Source organism: Glycine max, chromosome 5 (assembly GCF_000004515.6).
Source record: "Glycine max cultivar Williams 82 chromosome 5, Glycine_max_v4.0, whole genome shotgun sequence".
NCBI lineage: Eukaryota > Viridiplantae > Streptophyta > Magnoliopsida > Fabales > Fabaceae > Glycine > Glycine max.
Window position 1 is genome coordinate 13,033,147 of NC_038241.2, and position 15,530 is coordinate 13,048,676.

At 37.1% G+C, this 15,530-nt stretch overlaps 1 protein-coding gene across 1 annotated transcript; it reads left to right on the forward strand.

Annotated features, from left to right (window-relative positions):
* Positions 1-358: 358 nt before the first annotated feature.
* Positions 359-3,405, forward strand: LOC100810937 (flavonol synthase/flavanone 3-hydroxylase-like). The gene is made up of 3 exons (NM_001254319.3): positions 359-872; positions 1,452-1,779; positions 2,975-3,405. Exons 1-3 carry the CDS (start codon positions 418-420, stop codon positions 3,185-3,187), a joined length of 996 nt encoding a protein of 331 aa, NP_001241248.1. The 5' UTR covers positions 359-417; the 3' UTR covers positions 3,188-3,405.
* Positions 3,406-15,530: the final 12,125 nt, after the last annotated feature.

Sequence of the window (15,530 nt, forward strand, 5' to 3'; positions counted from 1 at the left end):
TAAGTTTAAGCCATCCGTTTTAATTAATGTATTCATAAAAGTATTCGGTTGCTAAAGGAAACTGATGGCAGAAATTTATACATACATAACTCTAATGAAGCCATCACCTTTTTATTATTGTAACTCCAAAATTTAAGCCATCAGTTTTTATTTATATATAAAAATATGTTTATGCATGCATAGAGAGATAGAGAAATTCAAATTATAGTGGCAAGTCAACTGAATGATTGTTAGATTTAGCTTGATTGTTAGATTTAGCTTGATTGTTAGATAAGGCACCACAACAAATGGTCAAATGGTTAACTGAGTGCAAGATGGTGAATATATCTTTAATTATATATTGCCCCCCACATTGTGTATGCATATTGATACATCCCCTTATAACAAACCTAGCTATTCATTAATTATTAGCTCATAATGGAAGTGGAAAGAATACAAACCTTGTCTTTGAACCAGCTCAAGGAGCTTCCACCCCAGTTCATCCGTCCAGCCAATGAAAGGCCAGAGAACACCAAAGCCATAGAAGGTGTCATTGTGCCTCTCATCTCACTGTCTCAGTCACATCATCTTTTGGTGAAGGAAATAGCTGAAGCTGCTTCTGAGTGGGGATTTTTCGTCATAACCGACCATGGTATGTCACAAACATTGATCCAACGTTTGCAAGAGGTTGGTAAGGAGTTCTTTGCCCTCCCTCAAGAAGAGAAAGAGGCTTATGCAAATGACTCTTCCGAAGGTAAGTTTGAGGGATATGGCACAAAAATGACCAAAAACCTTGAAGAAAAGGTGGAGTGGGTTGATTATTTTTTTCATCTAATGGCTCCTCCTTCTAAGGTCAACTATGACATGTGGCCGAAACACCCTTCTTCCTACAGGTATCCATAATACATGGTAATTGATTTTGCATTGGTGTTTGTAACAATAAAAATATAGAAACTCAATATACTTATCACATATTTCCTCCCTTGTAACTTATTTTCTCTCCCCAGTTAATATAGCATAATTGAGAAAGTTACCCAATATATATTAATTAACCAACTCAAAAACATTAAAAAAATTCAGCAGAAACTTAAAACTTAAACGTAGACTTCTTAGTTTATTGCATGCTTTGTTGTTGGTTGTAGTTATAAACACCATGTTCATACAAAAAGTTTATTTATCAAATTATGTTTCTGTTGGAAAAGTTATCTTTAATCTGAACATTCAAACCGTTATTTTTATTTTATTTTATTCGTCTATTATTTATTTATTTATATTAAGTGCATAAAGTTGATTTTCTTTATCTCTAATAGATTTTCTAAAGAAACCAATAAGATGATGCAAGATATTACTTTTGTAAAGAACTACAATATTTTTTTTTGTAAATTAAGAACTAAATTAAAAAATGGATGGAAAATGTATATCTTGAGCCAAGAAACAATTTGTAATTACTTACACTATTATGTGTGTGACAGGGAAGTGACACAAGAATACAACAAGGAGATGTTAAGGGTAACAAACAAGGTTTTGGAGCTTCTGTCCGAAGGCTTGGGCTTAGAGAGGAAGGTTTTAAAGTCCAGGTTGGGAGATGAAGAAATAGAGTTAGAAATGAAGATAAATATGTATCCACCATGTCCACAGCCACATCTAGCTTTGGGAGTTGAACCTCACACTGACATGAGTGCCCTTACCATACTCGTCCCAAACGAAGTTCCAGGCCTCCAAGTTTGGAAGGAGAATAGTTGGGTTGCGGTCAATTACTTGCAAAATGCACTCATGGTACATGTTGGTGATCAACTTGAGGTAACGTAGTGCAACAGTTTTTAATATATCATTCATTTCTCTTATATATTACTTTGATAATTCATATACTAGTGTTTGTTCTTTCCTTTTTTTCACAAAAGTATAATTGAGGAAGTAGTAATTAATGCTATTTTTAAATTTTACAAAGATATATAAATAAAAATTTTCTTATAAAATGATAGATATAAAAAGAAACAACTTAGAGTTGGCCTAGTAGTGGTAGTTAAGGTAATATATACAAGATTCTAAGTTAGAACTTCAGTACAACTATTGTACATAAAAAAAAGGTAAATAGGTAATTTAGTCCCTGACTTTGTACCCTTGTTGCATATTAGTCTCTAACTTAATGAAAAATTCAAAATAGTTCCTATCTTTTACATAAGTGTTGCAAAATAGTCCTTAGCTTAAAAGATGTCAGAAATCGTGCTTAAAGTGTCCATGCATTGCAAAGGTTGTGCCTTGCACGATTTCTGGCGGCGCAGATTCCTCCTTGGATTCCTTGTCATCTTTTGATTCCTCTGATTTTTTCTCTTCTTCTTTCTTTTCTTCTTCATTTGCTTTTTTCTCCTCCACTTTGTTTTCCTCTGATTTTTTCTCTTCCTATTCAAAACACAAAAAAAAAAAAATCAAAACCCGGAATGATGCATTGATGGTAATTGAAGAGAAAACAAAGAGGAAAAGAGAATGGTTATGCAGACCTCGCCCATTGGTGTTGATGACTACAGGGATAAGGTTGTTGCTGTGAATTTTTTGTTCTTTTTATTTGTGCAAGTGTGTGTGAGTTCTTTTTCGTATATATGTCTCAATTGGTTCAGAACCATCAAATTTGAATAAGTCACTCATTCTATCATCATCAAATGACATAGCACTAAAATTGATCTCACTAACAGTGTTACTTTAAAATTTAACGGAAAGACTATTTTGCAATACTTATGCAAAAGATAGGGACTATTTTAAATTTTTTTTATTAAGTTAGGGACTAATATGCAACATGGGTACAAAGTCAGGGACTAAATTGCCTATTTACTAAAAAAAAAAAGATAAAAGAAAACGGTGATTTTGAAGTTCAAGTTTTCTCCAACAATGGAAAGTATGTTGAGACTACAGTGTTAAACATTGAATTACTATAGCATCATTCTCAACTCTAATTAAAGATGCTCTTTTGGTTTTCTCTCTTTTTTTGGGTTTATGATAGGTGTTGAGTAACGGAAAGTACAAGAGTGTTCTGCATAGAAGCTTGGTGAATAAGGAACGAAATCGCATGTCATGGGCAGTGTTTGTTGCGCCTCCACATCAGGCAGTGATAGGGCCTCTTCCTTCTCTCATCAATGATCAGAACCCACCCAAGTTTTCAACAAAAACCTATGCTGAGTATCGTTATCGCAAATTCAATAAGCTTTCCCAATAAGGGACCAAAACATCATCACTTGTGTTGTCACGGTGAAATAAATTTGTAAGCCATGATGGAGGATAACAAAGTAGGAGCTAACTCTCCATTTTGGTTAACAAGTGTAGCTAATTTCTATTATGCTTTTGAAGTAAACAGGGCTTTGTCCCCTTGGCATTTGGTACATGCCATATTCCTTAAGAATACAATAAGGCTATATTCCTGTTCTACTTCATTAAGAGTCACTGAGTGAGATTCGTATGCACTTTTTTGATGGCCTAATTTTACTTTTGTTATCATATGCTTTTTGATTTTTAGTATCATAGTACATTAACATTTTTCCTTTAATTAATTATTCAATTAAAAGTATTTATTATCCTGCAAACATGACTGCGAAGCTAACATTCTAACTGCTAATGGTTATTAAGTGAAATTCTCGTTAATTCAATTTTAGTGTGGCCTTTGCCACTTTTTGGTTCGGTGCATAGAACTTTTGCAGTTCATATTTCATTCCATATAACTTCTACCAGCGAAGGTGTTGGCTTGGATGCAGGTGCTATTTTGATCTACTAACCCTTATTTTATTACCATTTACCAATTACATTGTTGTCTACAACAATGTTATGCATCGTCAACATCTAGAAGAGCATCTCTTGGCTCAGCCCTCAAGAACTTAAAACATTTGAGTTCTTTGTTTCCACTAAGCATCATGAATCATGTTTCATTCCATATAACTTCTACCAGCGAAGGTGTTGGCTTGGATGCAGGTGCTATTTTGATCTACTAACCCTTATTTTATTACCATTTACCAATTACATTGTTGTCTACAACAATGTTATGCATCATCAACATCAAGAAGAGCATCTCTTGGTTCAGCCCTCAAGAACTTAAAACATTTGAGTTCTTTGTTTCCACTAAGCATCATGAATCAATGTTATCTCCGAGTTAAGAAAAACAAGCAAATTGAGATTAACCATTTTGATTTTTGCTTTGACATATGATCTGTATGCTGCTTCATTTAGGATACTTTCATAATTATGTATGTTTGTTTGTAGAGACACTCGCTATGTCACGGCAGGAAACCATACTACTACTCTGTTATGTAGTATACTGAACATAGTATTAACAATAATCAGCTGTTGGATGACAATCATGCAGAAAAAGGAAACAAAGAGCAGTTGGAAACAAATCCCTATGATTGTGCTACTAATAATGATAATCATGCAAAAAAAGGAAACAAAGAGCCATTGGAAACAAACCCCTATGATTGTGCTACTAATAATGACAATCATGCAAAAAAAGGAAACAAAGAGTCGTTGGAACCAGATCCCTATGATTATGCTACTGATAATTGAAAGTTGTTGGAAGACTAATCTGCTTTAAGTGACACAAATCAATCTCACAAATAAACCAGATTGCAGCTAACCATATTTAGGAAATTTATTCTATATTTAGAATTTTCTAATCTGCAATCAATTCACATTTAATTACTTTATTGCAGAATCATTGTAGACTATGCTATATAATCATCTCCTGTATCTCTTGTATTGATGTTGAGTGTTCACGTTTTTTAAAAAAGGTTATACAATTTATCAGTTTTCTTCTTGGTATCAGAGCCTTTGTGAACACCTTGCCACACGATGACTTCCTTATCTCTAAATATTAGCAATTTCATCACTCTGAGACTCACACCTACAAACTACCCACTATGGCGTGAACAAGCCTTAGCATTAGCAGAAAGTCAAGACTTGGTTGGTCACCTTATGAATGATGATCCAACCCCCCCTCAATACACCACACCAAATTCCAATGACACAACAAACACAAAAAATTTTGTTCCAAAATTAACTGACGAATTCATTGCTTGGCGCAAGACAGGTCGTCTTCTTCGAGGGTGGATAATTGGAACACTCTTTGAGGAAGCACTTGGACTCGTTGTTGGCTTAGACACTGCCCATGCCGTTTGGAATGCACTTTAAGATTCATATGCGGAAGACTCGCAAGAACGTGAATTCACACTCCATCAACAAATCAAATACCTCCACAAGGAAGATGATCAAAGTATTGGTGAACACATCCGCACTTTCAAAGGTTTATGCGACAACCTTGCTGCAATTGGGAAACCAGTCCCAAACAAAGAGAAAGTTTTCTATCTCCTCACAAGCCTCGGGCATGAGTATGAAACTTTCACAACAACTATGCTAAAACCTCCAAGGCCATCATACTTTGAGTTAATCTCACAACTCCAAAGCCATTATCAACGTCTCAATTGGTTCTCCAATCATTCCAATACGCACAACTCTTCCACTCCTCAAGTGGCTTTCTATGGCGAACAACAACAATCTCATCAGTTTTCCCCCCAACATCAAAGGAATTCTCAAACCTTCACGTCAACTAGGAGAGGATTTCAGGCTCAACAACCCATGAACCAAAATAAAAGCCAAACCTTTATGAGCTCACAACAGAGATGTCCTCCACCACCGGACAACGTCGTATGACTCCTGCAGAACGAGAACAATATCGGAATGAAAATTGTCAATATTGTGATAAAATGGGCCATATAGCAAAGATATGTTGGTGGGTGTCCAAGAAACCAACTCAATTTGATGATATACCTCAAGCACTTGCAACCCTTACCTTAGACAACACAATTGCTGAAACAGAATGGACCTCTAACACCGGGGCCTCTAATCACATGATAGGTAAAACCAATATATTGAGTAATATCCAACAATATTTAGGTACAAACTCTGTGCTTATTGGTGATGGTTCTTCTCTCCCAATTCATGGTATTGGAGACACATTCATTAAGCAAAAAAATATTACTCTACTTCTTCATGATGTCTTACTTGTCCCTAATTTAACAAAAAATTTGCTTTCTATAAGCCAACTAACAAAACAATTTCTTGTTAATTGTGAGTTTTCTAATGTTGATTTTTGTGTTAAGGAATGAGAAACAGGGAAACCGATTATCACCGGGAGGCGCAAGGGTGACTTATATGTTCTTTCCTCTATGCCAGAATCATATTTTTCTAATCGTTTCAAATCAGGATCAGCAGACATTTGGCATCAACGTCTATGACATCCTCAAATAAAGGCTTTACAATTACTAAAGAACAAAGGATTAATTGATGTAGTTGGAACCTTGAAATTTGAACATCTTTGTGATAGTTGTTAATTGGGAAAACTTACTAAATTGCCTTTCTCTTCTTCTGAACACTCTAGCTCTTCTATCTTTGAAAAAATACATTGTGATTTATGTGGACATGATCCTGTCTTATCTATTAGTAAATTCAAATATTATGCATGCTTGGTTGATGATTTTTCTAAATACAACATAAATCTGACTTTGTTAATGCTTATCTATCTTTTGAACAATATGTTAAAAAACAATTTAACAAAGAAATCAAAGTTTTTCATTCTGATGGAGGAGGTGAATTCATCAACTCCAAACTTTCAACTCATTTTCATTTAACAGGTGTTAAACATCAAGTTTCTTGCCCATATACACCGGAACAAACAGGTATGGTTGAAAGGAGACATAGAGTAATACGCGAATTGGGTATGACTATGCTATTTCATAGTGGTGCACCTTTATGTCTATAGATTGAAGCTTTCACTACAACTATATTTCTTATTAATAGACTTCCTTCGTCTTCTCTTACTTTTGAAACTCCTTACTTTGTCTTACATGGAACACACCCTAACTATTCATCGCTACGTATCTTTGGTTCTAAATGTTTTCCTTACACTTGGGATACACGACGTAACAAATTCGACCCTAAAACCCTTCCTTATGTGTTTGTTGGATATAGTGATATACATAAAGGATATAAATGCTTTCATCCTTCTAGTAAGAAATTTTTTATCTCACGACATGTTGTTTTTGATAAGTCATTCTTTCCATATAAGACTAATCGTCATCATACGATTTCCTCTCCTACATAGCATGTAGTTAGCATATTTGATTCTTGGCTACCTCATACTAACTCCAGTTCTTGTGCAGACCTAATAGCAATAACAACAGTTTCTACTTTTGCCCCACCATGCTCAAATCCTTTAATGCAATCTCCTGCCTTACAACTTCCTATTGCATCTTTTGGTCAACCAGAACAACCCTCATTGCCTGAAAATGAGAACCTTGAGTCACAACACTCACCAATTGAGTCAAACCTTGAGCTTAGACCTCCTACCTCAATACAACCACTTGAATCTGCCTCTTCTACCCAGACTCAACTTCCACATGTTGTACCTACTCATCCCATGGTTACTCGCTCACAACACGAAATTACAAAGCCAAATCCTAAGTATGCCTTAATCACTATGTCATCTCTAGACATTCCACGCAACCCATATAATATTCGCTCTGCATTAGCTCATCCTGGATGGAAGGCTGCAATGTGTGAAGAACTTGAGGCTTTACACAAAAATAAAACTTGGGAACTCGTTCCTCGCACCCATGACTTGAATGTTATTGGCTCTAAATGGGTTTTTAAATCAAAACTCAAACCTAATGGATCCCTAGATCTGCTCAAAGCTCGTCTTGTTGCAAAGAGATATCATCAAGTTAATGGAGTAGATTATATTGAAACATTCTCTCCTGTAATCAAGCCAGGCACCATCCGGTTAACCATCACCATAGCCCTTGTTAAGAATTGGCCCATTCGACAACTTGACGTAAAAAATGTGTTTTTGCATGGTTTGCTTTCTGAGAACATATACATGGAGCAACCTCCTAGCATGGTTGACCCTCAATTCCCCAACCATGTTTGCAAGCTTCAAAAGGCTCTTTATGGCCTTAAACAAGCATCTCGCACCTGGTTTGATCGTTTTAGTTCTTTTCTTCTTAAATATGGTTTCTTTTGTAGTAAGGCTGATCCATCCTTATTTATTTGACACTCAAATATTGGATCACTAATTCTTCTCCTTTATGAAGATGATATACTTCTCACAAGATCCACTACCACTCTAGTTTCTGACTTCATTCAACTTCTACAATCCAAATTTTCCATGAAGGACTTGGGCCCTCTCCATCACTTCCTTGGCATTGAAATACTACAGACAACTGATGGTCTTCATCTATCCCAGTCAAACTATGCCCTTACCATCCTTAAACGTGCTAACATGGTTGATTGTAAACTAAAGAGCACACTACTTGAAGCTAAGATGAAGATGACGTCCAATACCACTCCCCTTGATGATCCAAGTTACTTTCGTGGGCTTGTTGGATCTTTACAATATCTCACTCTTACTCGCCCTGATATTTCATATAGTGTTAATTTTGTGTCCCAATTTATGAACTCTCCTACCATTGTGCATTTACAAATGGCTCATCGTATATTACGATATGTCAAAGGAACTATTGATGTAGATCTTTTTGCTTTTTCTGATGCAGATTTGGAAGGTTGTCCCACCACTCGACGCTCCACCACCGGTTATTGTATCTATCTTGGAGGAAATCTCATCTCATGGTGTGCTAAGAAACAACCCACAGTTTCTCGCTCCAGCACGGAAGCTGAATTAGGGCCATGGCAAACACTACCGCTGAACTCACATGGCTTACCTTTCTCTTGCAAGACCTTTGCATTTCACTACCATCCCTTCCACTGTTATACTGTGATAATCTGAGTGCACTCCACATGACCATCAATCCCGTATTTCATGCCCGCAACAAGCACATTGAATTGGACTATCACTATGTTCGTGAACGAGTTGCTCTTGGCCATCTTGTCACTCACCACATTCCTACCCATGATCGAGTTGCTGATTTGTTCACTAAGCCCGTGTCCAAAACTACTCTCATGCGTTTTCGGACCAAACTCTGCCTTCAACCTCGACCTCATTTGAGGGAGGATATTAACAATAATCAGCTGTTGGATGACAATCATGCAGAAAAAGGAAACAAAGAGCAGTTGGAAACAAATCCCTATGATTGTGCTACTAATAATGACAATCATACAAAAAAAGGAAACAAAGAGTCATTGGAAACAAACCCCTATGATTGTGCTACTAATAATGACAATCATGCAAAAAAAGGAAACAAAGAGTCGTTGGAACCAGATCCCTATGATTGTGCTACTGATAATGGAAAGTTGTTGGAAGACTAATCTGTTTTAAGTGGCACAAATCAATCTCACAAATAAACCAGATTACAACTAACCATATTTAGGAAATTTATTCTACATTTAGAATTTTCTAATCTGCAATCAATTCACATTTAATTACTTTATTGCAGAATCATTATAGACTATGTTATATAGTCATCTCCTGTATCTCTTGTATTGATGCTGGGTGTTCACGTTTTTTAAAAAAGGTTATACAATTTATCGGTTTTCTTCTCACAGAACTCTGTCCGCATGAGAATTCATGTGACTGGAACAGATTAAATAAAAAAAAACGTGCAGATCAGACATATAATGACGAGATATGCATATTCTGGACCACATGTATTGGGAGCAGTGGTGTTTTCCGAGTGGAATGTTATTGTTGTGATGTAAGGAATTTTGATCTTCAATTAGTCCACATGTTCCTTCTATTTATTAAACTAATTTTTGTTAGTGCTGTAGTACTGAAACCAATTTCATTGGCTATGGAGTCACATAGCTATTGTGTTCTTATTTTGTTTGCCTCCGACTTCATGGACACTTAAATGCATTTGTGTAATACTCAAAGTACTCATTTATGCGAGTGTGTGTGATGCTACATAATTACTGCATCACGGGGATGCTGCATAACTAGTAGCCTAACAGAATTACGCAATATACTGATTAACTCTTACTATTCATTATTGGCATTAATGAAAAGGATCACTTCTCTGTTTCTTTTCAAGTTTAGTTGGTTTTCAAAACAGAAAAGAGAAAAGACAACGAAAACTAGTATGAGTTGTTTCCATTTTTTGTTTTTAAAATCTATAAAACAATAGCAGTTCTGGAAACTGTTTCCTAAAAATAAGTTAGTCAAACAGGTTTTCTAATTTTAGAAAACTAGTAAGTAAACAAGCCCTAAGTTATTGAATATTCCAATTTCCAATAGATTTGGTTTCAATTTCCACCGCTTGTGTCAAATTACATGACTAATCAGTCTATACAAAAAGCGGTCTTGTTAAAGGCTTTTCTACTGATCTATAATAGCTAACCAACTCTAATATTGGCATCTTGTGAATTTTTTTGTCTCTTGCCCGACCAATGATTTACTAGTGTAAGCTAACCTACTAGTAATACGAACTAGGATATGCATTTGAGTAACTTGTGATGGTTATATGTAACCTGACAACTCACTTTACATCACATTACAACAACATTTACTTCACAAAATCCTTTATCATAGCGTGAGACAAAGAAGTCGTAATAAAATTTAATAATTCCCAAGCAATTATATTATTCTCTATCATACCGATTGCCCATGAAGCTCATCATGTCACCGATGCCACAATTCCACAAACACACCTCAAATAAAACAAGCACTGTAATGCCAGAACCTACTACAGCATAATGTCCCCACCATAATCAACATAATGCCAATTGAAAACTCTTAGCCTATTGTACACCGTAATACCATAATCATCCAAAACCATCATCCTTCGTAGCATAATGGAAATTCTCATAGACATCCTACTTGACAACCCTCCTAACATTCCACCACTACAGTCCAAAGCCAATCACCAAATCTTCGGGCCATTTTTTTTACATCCCAAACTTCTTAGTACAGCAGCTAATTGATCCTCAATTAATGGCCTGCCTTGAACTTGCTACATTCCACAATGTTTATATATATATATATATATATATATATATATATATATATATATATACACACACACACACACACACATTAATCCTCATTTTTAACCATTTGCATTAGCTAATAACATGCTTAACATCCTTTCACAGCTAATCAATGACAAACCTAATAACAAACTTAAGATCCTGGTATGAATGCTATCAGCAAGTTAAAATCAAGCAAATAAAGATTAACGATTATGATTCTTGCTTTGATCTGTGCTCTGAAAGCTACTCTATTTATACTTTTGTGAGTTTGTCATTATATATAAGTGTGTGCTTATACACACACAGTGATGCAAGCTCCATTGGAGCTTGTAGGCCTAGGATCTTCTTCATCAATGGATTCCTTTGCTTCTTGAAAGATAAATGGCAGCGGAATGGAGAAGGAAGAGAGAGAGGAGACGCCACTTCAAGGAGAAGATGAGTCTAGAAGAAGCTCACCACCATAGGAGGCCATGGATAAGAGCTTGGAGGAAGAAGGAGATGAATGAAGGGAGAGGGAGAGAAGAGCACGAAATTTTGTGCTCCAAAAGAGCTCTGAAATCTGAAGTTAATATTCAAATGATCAAAGTTGAAAAAAATACACACACATGACCTCTATTTATAGCCTAAGTGTCACACAAAATTGGAGGGAAATTCAAATTTCACTTGAATTTGAAATTGAATTTGTGGAGCGAAACTTTGGAGCCAAAATTTCACTAATTATGATTAGTGAATTTTAGTTATGGTTCAGCCCACTAATCCAAGATCAATTACAAGATTCTCCACTAAGTGTGCTTAGGTGTCATGAGGCATGAAAAGCATGAAGGACATGCACAAAGTGTGACTATATGATGTGGCAATGGGGTGTAGTAAGCAAATGCTCACCTCCCCCTCTAAGATTTAATTGGATTGGGCTTCTACCAATTCAATTAAATTTATTTCCAACCACACACATCAAATATCCACTTAGTGCATGTGAAATTACAAAACTACCCCTAATACAAAAACTAGTCTAGGTGCCCAAAAATACAAGGGCTGAAAAATCCTATATTTCTAGGGTACCCTACCTACAATATGGAGCCCTATATACAAGGACCAAATATAATGACATCCTAGTCTAATATGTACAAAGATAATTGGACCCAACCTTGGCCCATGGGCTCAGAAATCTACCCTAAGGTTCATGAGAACCCTAGGGCCTTCTTCAGCAGCTCTAGCCCAATTTTCTTGGAGCCTCTTGCTCATGGTTCTAGTGATTGGTCCCTTCCTAGGGAGGATTGCATCATCCCCTTCCCCTTGAAGAGGATTTGACCTCAAATCTGTTAGTTCCTCCTCCTCAATATCAGCTCCACCTGCAAAAGGAGTTAAATCAGAAATGTTAAAAGTGGTGCTGACTCCATACTCTTCTGGGAGGTACAACCTATAGGCATTGTTATTGATCCTCTCCAAAACCTGAAAAGGTCCATCCCCTCTAGGGCTAAGCTTGGATTTCCTTTTAGTAGGGAATCTATCCTTCCTAAGATGGAGCCAAACCCAGTCACCCTCATTAAGAACTAGCTCTTTTCTTCCTCTATTGCCTTTAGTTGAATACACCTTTGTTTGATTCTCTATTTGGTTCTTAACCCTCTCATGCATCTTCTTTACAAATTCTGACCTAGATTCCCCTTCTTTATGTATAAAAGAAGTGTCCAGTGGGAGGGGAATGAGGTCTAACGGTGTTAGGGGATTGAACCCATAGACAACCTCAAAAGGGGACTGCTTGGTGGTTCTATGAACCCCCCTGTTGTAGGCAAATTCTACATGAGGAAGATACTCATCCCAAGACTTATGGTTGCCTTTCAGAAGAGCCCTTAAAAGGGTGGATAAAGACCTATTCACTACCTCTGTTTGCTCATCAGTTTGTGGATGACAAGTGGTAGAGAAAAGAAGTTTAGTTCCTAACTTAGCCCATAAGGTTTTCCAGAAGTGGCTAAGGAACTTAGCATCTCTATCTGACACAATGGTCCTAGGCAAACCATGGAGTCTCACAACTTCCTTGAAAAAGAGTTTTGAGATGTGGGAAGCATCATCCACCTTGTGGCATGGTATAAAGTGTGCCATCTTGCTAAACCTATCCACCACCACAAAGATAGAGTCTACACCTCTTTGGGTTCTAGGAAGCCCAAGGACAAAGTCCATACTAATGTCTACCCAAGGTGCAGATAGGATGGGTAAGGGTGTGTATAGCCCATGAGGCATCACCTTAGACTTGGCTTGTAAACAAGCCACACACCTAGTGCAATACTTATGGACATCTTTCTTCATATGGGGCCAATAAAACTTTTCTTTGAGTAAGACAAGGGTCTTGTCTATCCCAAAGTGGCCCATGAGCCCACCCTCATGGCTCTCTTTCACAAGTAATTTCCTAATGGATCCTTGGGGTATGCAAAGCTTTCCCTCTTTGAACAAATACCCCTCAGCCAAATAGAATCCATCTTGGGCCTTTTTCCCACAACTCTCATAAATGGGAGAGAAATGTTCATCTAAAGCATACAAGTCCCTAATATTATCAAATCCTAAAATTTGAGCTCCTAGGGAGCAAAACAATGTGTGTCTCCTAGAGAGGGCATCAACTACCACATTTGTTTTTCCCTTTTTGTATTTGATAACATATGGAAATTGCTCTAGGTACTCTACCCATTTTGCATGCCTCTTGTTTAACTTGCTTTGCCCTCTAATGTACTTAAGTGATTGATGATCACTATGAATGACAAATTCCTTGGAAACAAGGTAATGTTCCCAAGTTTGGAGGGCTCTTATTAAGGCATAAAGCTCTTTATCATAGGTGGGGTAGTTGAGGGTGGCACTATGAAGTTTTTCACTAAAATAAGCAATAGGGTGCCCACCTTGTAATAATACAGCTCCAACTCCCACTCCAGAGGCATCACATTCTAGCTCAAAAGTTTTAGAAAAGTCAGGAAGAGCTAGAACAGGTGCCTTAGTAAGCTTTTCTTTGAGCAAAGCAAAGTCTTGCTCTTGTTTTTCACCCCAGGTAAATGCCACATTCTTCTTCACCAACTCATTGAGAGGTGATGCAATTGTAGAGAAATTAGGAACGAACCTTCTATAGAAGCTTGCTAACCCATGGAAGCTCCTAATATCTCCCACACTTTTTGGGGTGGGCCATTCTTGGATGGCCTTGATTTTCTCAGGGTCCACTTGGACCCCATTTCTACCAACTACAAAACCTAAGAAAACTATATTATCTACACAAAAGGTACACTTCTCTATATTTGCATAGAGGGTGTTTTTCCTAAGGACTGAAAGAACTTGTCTGAGATGTCCTAAGTGAAAATCTAGGCTCCTACTATACACTAAAATATCATCAAAATAAACAACTACAAATCTACCTATGAAATCCCTTAAGACATGATGCATAAGCCTCATAAAGGTGCTTGGTGCATTAGTGAGCCCAAAAGGCATCACTAGCCATTCATACAAACCAAACTTGGTCTTGAAAGCAGTTTTCCACTCATCACCCTTTTTCATCCTGATTTGGTGATAACCACTTTTAAGATCAATTTTTGAAAAGATATTGGCACCATGCAACTCATCAAGCAGATCATCAAGTCTAGGAATGGGGTGCCTATACTTTACAGTGATGTTGTTGATGGCCCTGCAATCTGTACACATTCTCCACGTACCATCCTTTTTGGGCACCAACAACACTGGCACAGCACATGGGCTTAGGCTCTCTTGGACCCAGCCCTTCTCCAACAATTCTTTAACCTGAGACTCTATCTCCTTAGTCTCCTGAGGGTTAGTCCTATAGGCTGGCCTATTAGGAAGGCTTGCTCCTGGGACTAAATCTATTTGGTGTTCTATTCCCCTTAAAGGAGGTAGCCCAGGGGGTATCTCTTTGGGAAATATATCACCAAATTCATGTAAGAGTTCTTGGACCTTTGGGGGTAAGGTCTCAAATGTAGGAATTGTGGCAGTGCTAAGGGATGTTTCCCTTGATAGGAGAAGGTAGAAAGATTGTTTAAGAAGGAGTGCTCTTTTAATATCACCTTTTGTTGCAAAATGATTTTCCTTCTTAACAATCTTCTTGGAGGAATCCTTTCCCTCTTTTTCCTTCCCCCTGCCCTTTGAAGACAAGACCTTACTATCCTTCTTTTTCTTTTGTTTTTCTAATTTTTCTTCCTCATCCCTCTTATCTTTCATAGTTAGTTGATCTTTGGCCACCTGTGAAGGTGTTTGAGGATGCAACACAAATTTAGTGCCAAGATGGGTGAGGCTAATCTCATTAGTTAGGCCATTATAAATGATCTTCCTATCAAATTGCCACGGCCTTCCTAAAAGAATATGTCCTGCCTCCATGGGAACTATATCACAATTAACTTCATCCTTATATGTCCCAATGGAGAAAGGTACCTTCACTTGTTGGTTAACTATCATTTCCCCTTGCTCATTGAGCCATTGAAGTTTATAAGGTTTTGGGTGGGGAATGATAGTGAGGTTCAACTTGGAAACTAATCTTGTGCTACAACAATTGCAACAAGATCCACTATCCACAATGAGAGAACAAGTTTTATCTAAAATTTTGCATCTTGTATGAAAGA

Coding starts and splice junctions, on each gene's coding strand:
- LOC100810937 (NM_001254319.3), top strand. CDS start 418: ATGGAAGTGGAAAGAATACAAACCTTGTCTTTGAACCAGCTCAAGGAG. Junction 873..1,451: donor AAACACCCTTCTTCCTACAG/GTATCCATAATA, acceptor TGTGTGTGACAG/GGAAGTGACACAAGAATACA. Junction 1,780..2,974: donor ATGTTGGTGATCAACTTGAG/GTAACGTAGTGC, acceptor GGTTTATGATAG/GTGTTGAGTAACGGAAAGTA.